The sequence below is a fragment of the Littorina saxatilis genome, linkage group LG7 (assembly GCF_037325665.1).
Source record: "Littorina saxatilis isolate snail1 linkage group LG7, US_GU_Lsax_2.0, whole genome shotgun sequence".
Taxonomy (NCBI): domain Eukaryota; kingdom Metazoa; phylum Mollusca; class Gastropoda; order Littorinimorpha; family Littorinidae; genus Littorina; species Littorina saxatilis.
Genome location: NC_090251.1, coordinates 7,077,711 through 7,092,710, shown reverse-complemented (window position 1 = coordinate 7,092,710; position 15,000 = coordinate 7,077,711). Strand labels below are relative to the sequence as shown.

Genomic DNA, 15,000 nt, shown 5'->3' with positions numbered 1-15,000 from the left:
GTGTACCTTTAAGTTTAATAAAGTACAATGTATAGCTGTAAACTCACTCACTCACTGTCAGGATCTCATTCTCAGTGAAACTGTGTGTCAAGTTCTATTATTTTTTTCCTTTGTGCTCTACACACATGCATACATGTTATACATACATATATATATATACATGTTATGTAATATGCATGTATATATATATATATATGCACACATCAACTTGTCTACATTGTATGTCTGTCACTCTATCAGTCTATGTGAACAGATTCAGTTCACTGATTCAGTCAAAACTTCACTAAATGTAAAAGGACTTATAAAATTTTATATTCTAGAAAGATATCAATGCCACTGTCCCACAGTATCATAAGAATCAAGCGTTAATGTTGGTCGTCTGTTGTCGTTTTTTGTTGTTGTTGTTTTATGGGGGAGGGTGCAGTGTGTAAATTCATCTGGTTCTGTGGACAGTGTGTTTGTTGTTCCTCCACATAGCTAAATATCATACTGCATGTAGCTCCTAGTACTACTTGTCCTGTCAACTAACTGTTTTAAATTTGTTGCTCAGAGGAATGTTACTTCAGCCAATATTATATATTACAGGTTGGCATCGATCCGGCACAGTGGAAGAAGCAGATTGATTCCTTCATGATCGGGAGGCTGTCAAGACTCAAATGGGAAATATTTCATGCTAATGGCAATTCAGGTAAGAGTTCTGCTACATGATCATATTGTGTTTTATCCTCCCTCTCAGTCTCAAGTTCTGGTTACATTCTGACTGTTGGTGTGTGTTTGTGTGTGAGAACCGAAGTGTGTGTGTGTGTGTGTGTGTGTTTGATTTTCCCTGGCCAGTCAGGAGAGCTGCCAGACATTAATAGTAATAATACCTGCAGATTTTTCTAGCCCTGCAGATTGATGTTACAGACCTTTGCTTTGCTTTTTGAATTTGATAGCAAGCGCTGACAGGGAATGTGTCTTCTATGTTAAAAAGTAGGCATTGGAACTTGTCTACCAGGGAATTAGAATGTTTACGCTCTTGGCATTTATGTGGGTTTAGTGTGTGTGTGTGTGTCAGTTACAAACACAATTTACTCCTTACTCATACTTAAAACTTGTTCTTGTCATTGTGTTTGGATTTAAGATCAGTTCCTTTGTCATTCATTTGTCAGTAGGGACAGAAGATGACGAAGACCTGGCCAGTGAATGTGGATGAAAAGCAGTGCTATCCAGGTCCAGCTGTGATCGATGGGGAAACTACAGCAACAGCGGCAGTAAATGTCCACTCAGTATTGGTTGTACTGAGCATTACAACTTGTTGCTATTGTAAATTTGTGTCAATGTTTTAAAGGCCCACTACGCCTCATTTAAAAAGTTGTCCTCACCTTTAACATGGGATAAGACCATCCCTCCACTTGGTCACAGACCAAAAATCAACACTTTGACTGCTTTCTGTTGTGAGGTAGATGTTTTGGTGGTTGCGATGAATTTATTTTTTCTTTCGAAGAAGCTGTACCTGAATGTATTCTTTAAAAAGATACCACTCTGCATAGAGAGCCTTGAGGCAGTTCATTTTTGGTATGCAACTATTAGTGCCCGTATGGTCTTATTTCATTTAAAAGCCTCGGGGATGTCGTCAGGCGTCCGACATAGACGGATTGAAAGGCTCAGATGTCTGATTCACATAGCCGCATGGCGGTCAGATGTCCAGGCATGGTACTCTTCTGCCGATCGGCGGATTTAAAATCTAAAAAAAACAAGAAGAGCAAACGCTCGATCGAGTCACTTTCGCAGTTCTGAATATTATATGAGGCATCAGATGGACAGGAAGAAATTGCTATTCACAACACAATGCATACCTGAAGAATTCAAGACATACCTGTGACCTTGAAAAAGGTCAAAGGTCACCAAAGCAGACGTCAAAGTGTAGAGGTCACTGGGAGTCACGTTCACATAAAATTTGAGCCCGGTCACTTTTATAGTTTCCGAGAAAAGCCCAACGTTAAGTTGTGTGTTGCCGAACAGAAAAGGCTAGTTATCTCCCTTGTTTTTCTGATAACGTTCGTAAAAGGCTACAGATGTAAATACTTTGATGTAAAGAATAATCCTACAAAGTTTCAATCACATCCGATGAACTTTGTCAAAGATATAAAATGTCTAATTTTTCCTTTGACGCTGACCTGTGACCTTGAAAAAGGTCAAAGGTCAACGAAACCATCGTTAAAGTGTAGAGGTCATTGGAGGTCACGACTAAACAAAATATGAGCCCGATCGCTTTGATAGTTTCCGAGAAAAGTCCAACGTTAAGGTGGTGTCTACGGACGGACGGACGGCCGGCCGGACAGACTAACACTGACCGATTACATAGAGTCACTTTTTCTCAAGTGTTTTTTTTTTTTAAATCCGCCCATTCACTTGAGATTATTATTTTTTCTTACTCAAGCCTTGTTATCTTTCACTTATATCCCTCTCAGCTTCAAGGAGAGGGCACTAAACACATTTGAATTAGTAAAAAGTCGTCAGCTTCAGGGGGCAACGCCCCCTGACCCCCACAAAGGGCGCTGCCCCTTGACCCCGCCAGGCTGCCCCAGGACCCCCGGCTTTATTTCAGCTGAAACTGCCATTCCTTCAGTACCATGCCTGGATGTCCTATCGTTTTGAACTGAGCGCTGTCATTGTCCTATAAGAACTCTATTCCTTCGGACAGCGCACTATTCTATATTTTTCTCTCAAGATACACATTTTCAAAAAGCGACCGAGCACTCTCGCGTATTTGTGCACTGAAGTTGTGCAGTGCGGATCTTGTGTTTTCGGGAATTCCAAACCGTTTGTGATATGGGCTGTTTGGGCACACCTGTCTGCAGCACATTAAAGTTAGGAGTACGGGAGACAACTCCAACTGACCATAAGTCTTGCATCTGGTTTCAGTTCAAGACATTTTGACGAAGCGCATTGAATTATGCCACCGAAATAAAACTAAGGCCTGTCCACTTACAAAAATTGCTCGGTCAAAGTACAGTAAATCTTACATTTTGTTAAGGAAATGTGCGGCAGTAAAATTGAATTTGGAGAATACATGGAATAACCTGGTTTTCTGGGAAGTGACATAAAAATAAATAGAACAATTGTGAATATTTCTTCTTCTTCTTCTGTTTTTCGTGGGCTGAAACTCCCACGTACACTCATGTTTTTGTACGAGTGGATTTTTACCTGTATGACCGTTTTTACCCCGCCATTTAGGCAGCCATACGCCGCTTTCGGAGGATTGTGAATACTGATCGACATAGAGTGCCGTTGCTATGGAAACAGTCGTTACATTGGATTTCTAGGAAACAGTTTAAGAGCGACATAATACATCAGAAATTCCTAATATTTGGCACAAAGATGCACATGTATCATATCAACAATCATATAGAACGATTTTTTTACAACAGACTACAGTTGAATTTTAATATCTTTTGTCATAAGAATGAACGAATTTCTCACTGCATATTCATTACAATACCCCCTGCGGGTTAGGGGGAGTCCCATATTGATTGGGACGAGAAAGAATTTACCCAATGCTACCCAGCATGTCGTAAGAGGCGACTAACGGTTCTGTTTCTCCTTTTACCCTTGTTAAGTGTTTCTTGTATAGAATATAGTCAATGTTTGTAAAGATTTTAGTCAAGCAGTATGTAAGAAATGTTAAGTCCTTTGTACTGGAAACTTGCATTCCCCCAGTAAGGTCATATATTGAACTACGTTGCAAGCCCCTGTCCAGAGCAATTTTTTGATTGGTGCTTTTGTGAACAAGAAACAATTAACAAGTGGCTCTATCCCATCTCCCCCCTTTCCCCTATCCCATCTCCCCCTTTCCCCTATCCCATCTCCCCCCTTTCCCCGTCGCGATATAACCTTGAATGGTTGAAAACGACGTTAAACACCAAATAAAGAAAGAAAGAAAGATTCATTACAATAATTAATTTAAATTCAACTGTAGTTGTTTAAAAAAACAAACACGTTCTATATGATTGTAGATATAATACATGTGTATCCTTGTGCCAAATATTATGAATTTCTGATGTATGATGTTGCTGTAAAGCCGTTTTCTAGAAATCCCATTTGACGCTGTAAATGCCAGTTTTCATCGCAACAGCAGTCAATATCCATCCACAATGTTTTCATTCATTTTAATAAGTCACTTCAATAACTACCCAGAAAACTAAGTTATTCCTTGACTGTATTCTTCAAGTTTAAGTTTGGTAATTTTACTGCCGCACATTGCCTTAAATCATAAATAAAGGGTTCCAGTAACATACCTTTCTTCTTTATTGATTATGAACTTTGGAAGATTAGATGTTGGATCTGTTTTTAAAAAATATGTCCTTGATGTGTTGTACTAAGATCAACCGTCTGCTTGGACATATACTAAAGATCCACTACCTGGCTGCTGTCTGCGGAAAATCGATTAATTCATAGAAAAATATGCCTTTCAGGGAAGCAGCTAGCCGGTTGACTGTACGTGTGTTTGTGTAGAGGTGTTCTTATTGCATGTTCAAGCCAGGACAGATGGTGACCTGAAACATTTACACATTACATATGTATGCAGGACTGCTACTTTTAAGCTTAGGTGCAAGTGACGAAGTGTGATGATATATTTGTTTGACTGATTATGGGCATTAAAATAAAACTGCAAAAAGAATACTTACACTTGAGATCTGATTTTGTGTGTGTGTGTGTGTGCGCATGAGGGTGTGTGTGGGCAATTTGACATACTTGCAGAAGAAACAAACAGAGGTAACTGATAAACTGCATTTATTAACACAAAGATGTAAACAAAGTGAGTTCACACATTTCACAAAAGTAAAACAAGGCAGTCTCACATGCATTCACAATATTTAGTACTCGACTCGCATGAATGGCCAAAGATTATAGGCTGAGAATGCAAGTTCTAATTTGGCACATTTGTACATGTAGATGCATCCGCTAGACATATATATATCCATCTTACAATTAAAAAAAACCTACCGTAGTGGTTAGGACATCTGCCTGAAAATCTAGGTCCTAGGTTCGAATCTCTGCAGAGGCATTTAATTTTTCCCCTTGGTTGAAATAAAAAATGCTCAATCCAGAGAGAGCAACCGTAAAGTTACCAGGGTAAAAGTAAAGCGTTGAATGCAGCTATGAAGGTCATGCCAGCAGTGTGGGTCAAGATTCAGGCCGCCTTCTATGCACAGAATTCTGTGTAGGATTCTCAGCTCTATCTTTACAAACACATAATCCCCAATAGTCATACAGTGGAACCCCCCTTTTAAGACCCCCTCCATGTTAAGACCTTGTTTTCTCAGACTTTCTGTTCATAACCTCTGTAAATTTACCTCCATTTTAAGACCCCCTCCTTTTTAAGACCTGATTTTCTTAGATTTCTGGAGGTCTTAAAAGGGGGTTCCACTGTAGCTGTAAGACATAATTTTGTTTAAAACACATGCCTTTTGGGGGAAATAAATTAATAAGAAAAGATATCACCACACTAAGAAGTCAGGGTGCTGACTTTTGCTATGTGACCAAGTGGAAGGATTTTCTTATCCCATGCAAAAAGCCTGATGAAGGTCTGACACAGTGAGGCGAAGTGTTTTAATGAGGCAGAGCAGGCATTTAAAAAATAAGTTCACTACATCCAAGTGAAAGACACAATCTTGGCAGACTGTATTACAAAAGCAACATTTCAGCACAACATAAGAATGAATTGAACCATCCAGGATGCACCAGAACGACCCAAAAACAGAATCAATGAAAATTTTAAACAAGATAAAGTACTGACTAGGATTCAAAGGAAGAAAAAGTCATGGGTTAACACATTTCATGTGCATAATGCAGTTAAAAGATCTAAATTCTAATATTGCAAACAAAGTCTATACATGAACACGCATTGACTGAAACATACACACACATCTCCCAAAGCTAAGCCTGTGAGCAGCTTAACTTAGAGCACTCAAACAACATAAAAGATAATACCACTTTATGTAGTAAAAACAAACAAACCGTTGTTTGCTGTAAGAAAATATCTGCATACCAAACACTACCTGTATTTAGCTGAATTGACAACTTACATAAGTCAAAATGTACCCTTGATCCACACCGCACCACACATTATTTGTGTAGAATGTTATTGTTAATGTGTTACATGTTCATTTCACCACTAAGGCAACAGAAAATCTCTAAGTGTAAGCATCTTCAGATGGACTATATTAAAGCAGTTCTGGTAGCTCTGTCAGCACAGAATGGACTGAATCTGATCATCATCTGCAGCAAAGCCAGGCACCACTCTGCAAGCTGCCTGCACGTCATATCTCGGCACCTCACTTCCTGGAAAATAAAGAAAATGTATTACTGAGCACATCCAGACTTTGCTGTGCGCTGATGGGGATATGTTTTGGGTATCGAGAAGAGGGTGTGTGTTGGGGGTGGGGGTGCGGGAAGGTAGGTAGGAGGTATTACTTGTTCTTCACAAGATCAGTGGGATGGAGAATAGTGTGGGTGATACTGACAGTGACAACTATGAACTAAACTGTAAACATTGTTCTGTAATATTACAGGTGCCATCATTCCTTCCTGTGAAAACCATTTATTTCATGGATATATTTATACTTTCATCATTAAAATTAAAAAGATAATCTTTCATCATTAAAATTAAAAAGACTTCCTCACAAAGTTACCTTTCTAACAACATGATATCTTGTTATGCTGCTGATGTGAGCAGATTTTCTGGAATATGATGGAAAGTTACTATTCTTTAAATTCAGCATGAGCCCTCATCCCACACACATATTTAGCGTTGACACCTTACAGTTTTGTTGAGAAATGTGATGTGAATTCATTCAGAAAATTCTAACTCTGCGCAGGGGCAGTCAGGGTGTTGGATGTAGAAGTAGTTATCCAAGTACACAGGCGGTATTACAATTTACATTGTAACTCTTATTCCATGTAAAAAATAATAATTAAAAAAATGGCCAGATCTGTGATTGTGAGCCAAGGAAAGGACTGACTGTTTTTAAAATAATTCCAGTAATGAGTAAATCTTTCATTCTAGCTATTTCCTGGGTTTTTTTCTTGCATCGCAATAGTTCAATGTTCATACAAACAGTATAATGCACTTTATGAGTATAGGGTTGCAACAAACTTTAAGATGGGAAGCAGAGAGAAAATAAAGATATTTGTACCATTAGGCAAAAAACCACCCCAGGTGTGGTTAAGGTAACATAGCCAAAATAAATAGGGTAGGATTAGGAAGTTAGGCAATCACTTTTTTTTATACTTTTTTTTCTTAATAGCAGAGCAACCAAGCGTGTAGCAATCGCAACCGAAGAAGATGCCGCCATTTTTGTCATGGCAAGCGTCTGTTGGGCCTTTTTAGTAATTTCCCCTGCATCGTCTGTCGTCTGCATGACGACTCGAGCGCTTTTGCTTTCATTGCGTTTTCTGCACTCGCTTTCTTGTTTTCATTTTTTTGGGTACAAATTTATGTAATAAAAAGTTATTGGGTCGGCCCCTAAAAATAGGGTAGGTCGGGTTACCGTAACCACACCTATTTTTTTTTTAGGCCTTATGTATATACAAAGTACATCATACCAATTACCATGCACAGTATTACTATGCATCTTCAAATATATATATGAATAATTTCATAGATCTACAAAGTACTTGTAATACAATTTACAAAGAACAAAAGACTGCTGAATTATCTACATCAGTACATGTTTATAGCTTCAGACTACAATCAATCAATCAATATGAGGCTTATATCGCGCGTATTCCGTGGGTACAGTTCTAAGCGCAGGGATTTTTTTTTTATTTAAAAAAAAAAATTATGCAATTTATATCGCGCACATATTCAAGGCGCAGGGATTTATTTATGCCGTGTGAGATGGAATTTTTTTTACACAATACATCACGCATTCACATCGGCCAGCAGATCGCAGCCATTTCGGCGCATATCCTACTTTTCACGGCCTATTATTCCAAGTCACACGGGTATTTTGGTGGACATTTTTATCTATGCCTATACAATTTTGCCAGGAAAGACCCTTTTGTCAATCGTGGGATCATTAACGTGCACACCCCAATGTAGTGTACACGAAGGGACCTCGGTTTTTCGTCTCATCCGAAAGACTAGCACTTGAACCCACCACCTAGGTTAGAAAAGGTGGGAGAAAATTGCTAACGCCCTGACCCAGGGTCGAACTTGCAACCTCTCGCAAGTGCGTTACCACTCGGCCACCCAGTCCATCACCAATACCTAATGTTACTATATATATATATATATATATATATATATATATATAAATTTTACCATACAGATTTGACAAGCAAAAGCTGTAAGTGGTAAAGAAATGTGTAACTTACTCTTCAGGGGTAGTCTGTAATGTAAAGCACCACGCCAAGTCATCCTGATACCTCTCCAGTACATGTATCCATGTTTAAAGGTAAACTGTTGGAACTGGAAGACAGGAGCTGTATGAATGATGCACATCATCTCTGGTTTCTCGGGAGGCCTGAAAAAACCAGAACAATATTAACATAACATGTCTTGAAAATGAAATAAGTACTATTTCAACTTCACTATCAGAGCCAAATCACTCACTAATTCAGTAATTGTTTTGTTTATTCTTTTACAAACATAGTTCATACACTGATACAGCAGCATTTGATTCTGTGCATGCAGATTAAAGATGTCAAGCATTTTATAAACTTGAGTAAAAAAAAAGAACACAACAAAAACACACTCAGTGACTCACAGTCACACCCAGTTACTCAGTAACACTAACACACACATGAATACAAAACAGATAAATCTTGCTCAGTTCTACAAAGGCCACGTTTGCAATGGTCATGTCTTGGATTTTAAAAACAATAACTTACCTGCTGGTTCAGTGGTTGATCCAAACCGATGATTGAAAATCAGTGAGACTGAGAGGAAAATGTCCTGCAGTGTACAGTGCGATTCATCGCCAACCTCCCCATTCAAGGCAGACCGTGTCCAAAATCAGCTGTACCATTCACATCCCGATTGCATTCCTTCAGAAGGGCAGTCAGTGTTTCAACTTCTTTGTCGATATATTTCTCTGGTGGACGTGTTGAACTGCCAAATATTAGATTCACGAACGACGGCCGCCATGTTTTTTCGTCAACACTACTATTCATGTACTCCACTGAGGAAGAGCGTTTTATTGTGTCTTAAAACCGACTTCTCGGGAAAGTGATCAATCGAATTTTATGGTCCACAAAAACTTGCTTCATATTTTATTTAAGGACTACTTTTATTTGCCTTTATTTTTATGGCGCACATTTAATGCCCCACATTTTGTTTTGGCCTTCATTTTGTGGTCCACAAACTGGAAATGTGCCCCACAAATTTGTGGGCTTATTTTTGTGGTCCACAAACTGGAAATGTGCCCCACAAATTTGTGGGCTTATTTGTTGGATTAATGACATCGAATGCCAAGGATATATGTGTGTGTGTTGTGTGTGTGTGTGTGTGTGTGTGTGGTGGGTGGTGTGTGTGTGTGTGTGCAGTGTGTGAAAGAGAAGGGGGCAGATAGGGAGAGAGACAATCGAGAGAGAGACAGACGGACTGAGAGAGAGAGAGAGAGAGAGAGAGAGAGAGAGAGAGAGAGAGAGAGAGAGAGAGAGAGAGAGAGAGAGAGAGAGAGGGAGACACAATGACAATTCTTTACGAGGGAAACAGATTAAGCTTACTTTTTTGCATCTGGCCCTCCGCCCTAAAGAGGGACTAAATCTCCTCAGTATAATAACTACTACTACATGAATACAACACAGAGTATAAGTTTATGTACATAAGCACATTCTATAGAAACATTGTTATTCTTAAATGTTTATGACTAGGTGCAAAGCAAAAATTTGCAAATCAAAATAAAGTCAGGTTGCTATGCAATATAGTACATCAACTTTGCAAAACGATGGATATTGCGCAAAACATCATAATTTCGTGAAAAAACACACGATAATTCATAAAATTAATGACTGAATCCGAAAGGAACATATAACAATCAATATTATACTATTTTCATTAAATGGGATATATATTTGTTTCTGAAAGAATCTGTGCTAGTAGCTTCCCGTCAGTATAGCATTCGGAAGAGAGAGAGACAGAGACAGAGACAGAGAGAGAGAGACAGAGACAGACAGACAGAGAGAGAGAGACAGAGACAGACAGACAGAGACAGAGAGACAGAGACAGACAGAGACAGACTGAGAGGCCGACAGAGACAGAGAAAGACAGACAGAGACAGCGAGAGAGACAGAGAGACAGCAAGAGAGACAGAGAGACAAAGACAGAGAGACACGGACAGAGAGACCGAAAGGTAGAGAGAGAGAGAATGTGTGTCAGAGAGAAAAACAGGGAATGAGAGTGAGGCTGAGAGGAGGGGGCGAGACGAGAGACCGGGGAAGTCGGGGTGGGGGGAGGGGGGGTGTATGGGGGGGGGGGGGTGTATGAGTTGAGGGGCCGAGGGAAGGACAAAGCGGGAATCGGATCAACAAAAGAATCTACACAGAAAAATCCACATTCACTTTGGGGTCGACCCTGTGACTGGTTGTGCCGCGGAGATCCGTGTCAGCCTTACCTCGGACGTTTACCCCGGCGTATTCATCTCGACCCCAGTCTAGACTTTTTGGGGCTGTGACACGCTCGGTGCGTAGGCTACGTAGGCTAATACATAAACACCCTGTTGATTCCCTCGCTGTCGGTTCTTTGCGCAAGCATTGAGAAAGTGTTTCGACGACGCATTTACATCTGCCAGCCCCGCGTGGAAGACGAGAGGGGAAAAACAGAATAAACTCATATTCTCCCAGCAGAAATCGTTTAAGACTTCATCGTTTGACGTTTATGGTTTTGCAGTCCTGCGTCTTTTCTGATCATCCGCCTCCTTAACTCTTTTTAATAAAACTGAGTGTTGTCGTTAAAACCGAAGAGCGAAAAGGGAAAGTATAAAACGAAGCTTACAAACGGAGCCACACTGTGTTTTCAAAGAACTGTTGTCAAAGATTTTTAAAAAAAATCAAATAGTATCACATCGCACAAATAGAACCAACTGTGTCCTTTTACCGAGACTACAGTGAGAACAACCTGAATCTTCGCTTTCTCGTTCGCTTGTTGCAAAAAAGGTGAATTAAAACAATGGCGATGACAGTGCAACAGAGCATGGCGAAACGAGTGTGCGTGCAAGTGTTAGTGGTTGCGTGTTGCTGTGTGATCGGTGCAGGGAGCATCGTGCAGGACGCCGCCTTGCTGAACAAAGTGTTCCTGGACTCCGCGGGGACGATCAGTGTAAACGAGGTGATCAAGGAGTCTCCGGAGTCCGGACTGAATGCCTCGTGTTTTGATCCAGCCAGCGGCTACTCCAGTCTCAGGGGATGCATCACTACCAAGGTGAGAGCTAAGATTAACAGCTATTGTGTTTTCAGCGTAGCAATAGGGTCCGATATTTAGACTCGAACAAGTAGGCCTATAATGCGACTCGAGTCTTCGACTCGTCGGCATTATACTTGTTCGAGTCTAAATATCGGACCCTATTGCTACGATGAAAACACAATAGCGTTTGTATAGCTATTCTGACATTAAATTCTGTGTTAAAATCATGTTTTTGTCAGCAACAAGTACCAGAATGGTCCATGTCGTTGATTGCAGACGACGGTTCCCTCTTTCTGCATGAAGCCACGGAAATAACCGAACATTGAAAAACCCACGGACATGTATTTACGGAGAAAACTCGAGATAACCGGATGTTTAGCATTACGTCAATATGCTAGGAATCATATGACGTCATGACGTATCATGCTTGCCTACGTATATTGTATGTTCGAAAGTCTGACTTCTGTTGGGAATTCGCGTGGTGAAGACTGCAGTAAATCTGTAGATGATAAGAGAACAAGGATTGTCTCAGAAGAAACGACTAAATGTTTCAGACCGGTAACTTCATTAGTCAACATTGCACTATACAATGGACGTTCTATGTGACAGGAGAGTTTGCTGATTTTGTGTTAAACATTGGAGAGATCGTCTGCTAGAATCAGAGATAGGTCGCTTCAGACTGCAGCTTCTGGAAATTTGCAAGGTTTGTTGCCTGTTATTGTTAAAGAACTGGATTTTACACGTAATGTATGTCATGTACAGTAAGCAACAACAAAAAAACACACAAAGCAAATGGCATCGTCTGTCGACTAGTCACAGAAACAAACCTGGCGAGGTATGCGTGTAGGGGAAGGGCCCCTAATATGGACCACTTTTTGTTTATTGCTGATAACTAGCTTGTTTTCTTGCGAAGAAGTTTCATTTTGTGGTTGGTAGTCCTTCTCTCTTAGTTTAACAGTTAGGCCTAATTAGAGTGAAATAGCTTTGATAGACCTTCAACAAAAATTAAATACAGAAAAAATCACAAATGGTCCATATTAGGAACCTGGGCGCCCAATATGGACCAGTGAAGCGGCCTTCACGAATCACTGTAAAAAGCCCCCTATACTTCAAAATAACATGATACAACTTAGTGTGCAAGTCAGACTTATTCAAATATGCTTTAGATTGAGCTGTTTCGGGTTGATGAGAGCATTATTTGAAGCACACCGGGACACTGAAGAAGCTTATCAAAAACAGAGTGAAAATAAGTGAAATTATCAACTTCCACAAAAAAAGACTATTTGTTATATTTTTTTGAAATCTCGAGGGCTAGTTATAGGTTATTTTCAGCAAGCTTCTTAATGAATTAATTAAAATTGCCTGAGTTTTTATTTTCTTCGATTTGTTGAAGGTGGTCCATATTACTATTAGGGGACTCACACATACTTTGAGGTTTTGCTATTATTTTTTGTTTGCAGTAGAAACTCGGGGTACACACTGTTAAAATGTAACAAATACTGTCTTAGCTGTCATATATAGCCATTTTTGTGTTATGAAAGCTTTGGCTGTGGACAGAAACGAGTCCGTTTTAGGCGGCAAATTTAGAGTGAACGCTGCCAAAAGTGAAAAAAATCGAAAAAGCCTAACGGTTTTGAGGTTTGTGTTTCTGCAACTGTTTTGACATGTGCAACTTATCCAGAGAGGGTGAATAAAGCGAATTAAATTGTTTTGAGCGCTCTAGCGCCGTTCAGTAGTTTGTCAGAACAGGAGGTGGTCCATATTAGGAGCCGGTCCATATTAGGAGCCTTTCCCCTACTTTATACACGTGGAAGAAACCAGAACCATGCGTCTTTGTTCTTGACAATATGGACAATATGCTTTTGGATATTGAGAAAAATGGCCGACTTCCCGCGTAGCATTATGCTTTGATGATCGGAAGAGACCATCCAATCACAGCCCCCGAATTCCCCCACGTGTTCATCAGAATAGCTATAATTATAGGACAAAGGCAGATAATGTACTCTTTTAGCCTCAAATTAACTGGGTCAAGTCGACTTTGCAGAGTATTCACGAAGCTGGCTGCACAAAGATTTGGCATTGAATTTTTCATAAAAAGTCTTCGCAAAGTCGAATGAAAATCCTTCCTTTGAATTTGTTAACTCCAACTGCTATTAATTAAGTGACATTGAAAATGAATCCCATGGACGAACAGCAAAACTATGCGTCGCCAATGGACGTTTTCCAGACACAACTCTGTCACGATTTTCAAGCGATGTGCCGGAAGAGTTGCGCCCCTCTTTGTCCATGACACCACCCGCGGGTTAGGGGGAAGAATTTACCCGATGCTCCCCAGCATGTCGTAAGAGGCGACTAACGGATTCTGTTTCTCCTTTTGCCCTTGTTAAGTGTTTCTTGTATAGAATATAGTCAATGTTTGTAAAGATGATCTTAGTCAAGCAGTATGTAAGAAATGTTAAGTCCTTTGTACTGGAAACTTGCATTCTCCCAGTAAGGTCATATATTGTACTACTGTACTGACGTTGCAAGCCCCTGGAGCAATTTTTTGATTAGTGCTTTTGTGAACAAGAAACAATTAACAAGTGGCTCTATCCTATCCCCCCTCCCCTTTCCCCGTCGCGATATAACCTTGAACGGTTGAAAACGACGTTAATCACCAAATAAAGAAAGAAAGAAAAGAAAGCTGTCCATGATGAGTATTTTATCGTCTATTGTATGGCGGAACGCCAGATACGCCAGGTCCGGACCGTTTCGAGCTATACTCGTCTTTGATTGGTTCAAATGTCCTCGCGTAATTCCGCCCGGACTTTTATCGGGAACGTTCGCGTATGGGTTCGGCACTTTCTGCCCGGAGTTTTAGATCGAGAAATTTAAAAAAAGTTGGAACGGAATAGAATCGGATCGAGGTTAAAATGTCCTCGCGCAATTCCGCCCGGACTTTTATCGCAAACGTTCGGCACTTGTTTTGCACGGACTTTTAGATAGAGACAAGGGCGGATCAATTCACTTTGGACGGAGGGGGGGGTTACAAAATGACTGCGAAGATACAAGTTGACGGCGCCGAAGGCGCCTAAGCCTTTAGGGGGGTCCGGGGGCATGCCCCCCCGGAAATTGTTTTTATCCAAAGAAGCAAAATAGAGCTATCTGGTGCATCCTGAGCCAATAAATTACCTCTTTTTTGGGGGGGTGCCGGGAGGTGGGGGGTTACGTAACCCGTGTAAACCCCCCCCCCCCCCAGATCCGCACTTGTACAGACATCAGAACAGTGGGATTGGAAGAGAGTCGGATCAAAGAAACCAACATTAACCGCGCGCGCGCGTGTGTTACTGAGTGTGAACACAGCTATTTCGTGGAAGCGGTTCTTGCAAACAGTACACACTTCAGATAAGTGCTCATGAGTTGTTTCACTTGATTCAAATAAAGGGTTTTGACTGACTGAACACAGAGATTCTGACCGTTTGTGCATCGGTTTGATTTGTCCACTATCCTTTTTTCTGTGAGCGTGTATCATAATCGCACACACACACACACGCACACACACACACACGCACACACACACACACACACACATACACACACGCACGCACACTGACACACACACACACACT

At 40.5% G+C, this 15,000-nt stretch overlaps 1 protein-coding gene and 2 long non-coding RNA genes across 5 annotated transcripts in view; 2 read left to right on the top strand and 1 right to left on the bottom strand.

The window, feature by feature from the left end:
- LOC138970590 (uncharacterized) overlaps window positions 1–4,663 on the top strand; it is a 5,063-nt gene extending 400 nt beyond the window's left edge. Inside the window, exons 2-3 of one of the 2 annotated variants that reach the window (XR_011457002.1) lie at window positions 586–688; window positions 1,152–4,663. This is a non-coding gene — a long non-coding RNA (uncharacterized lncRNA). Of the gene's footprint in view, window positions 1–91; window positions 689–1,151 lie in introns of those variants that run through there. The other variant, XR_011457001.1, reaches the window with a different exon arrangement.
- A 96-nt stretch (window positions 4,664–4,759) lies between these two features.
- On the bottom strand, window positions 4,760–9,259 carry LOC138970591 (uncharacterized). 2 transcript variants are annotated; one of them, XR_011457004.1, is made up of 3 exons: window positions 8,881–9,259; window positions 8,365–8,513; window positions 4,760–6,327 (listed from the first exon to the last, which is right to left on the bottom strand). It is a non-coding gene; the product is annotated as an uncharacterized lncRNA (long non-coding RNA). The 2 variants fall into 2 exon arrangements; XR_011457003.1 differs by lacking the exon at window positions 8,881–9,259 and having other exon boundaries at window positions 8,365–8,874.
- Window positions 9,260–10,552: 1,293 nt separating this feature from the next.
- LOC138970586 (metal cation symporter ZIP14-like) overlaps window positions 10,553–15,000 on the top strand; it is a 47,982-nt gene continuing 43,534 nt past the window's right edge. Inside the window, exon 1 of the mRNA XM_070343052.1 lies at window positions 10,553–11,410. Coding sequence (XP_070199153.1) covers window positions 11,159–11,410 — 252 coding nt within the window. The 5' untranslated portion in view covers window positions 10,553–11,158. The remainder of the gene's footprint in view (window positions 11,411–15,000) is intronic.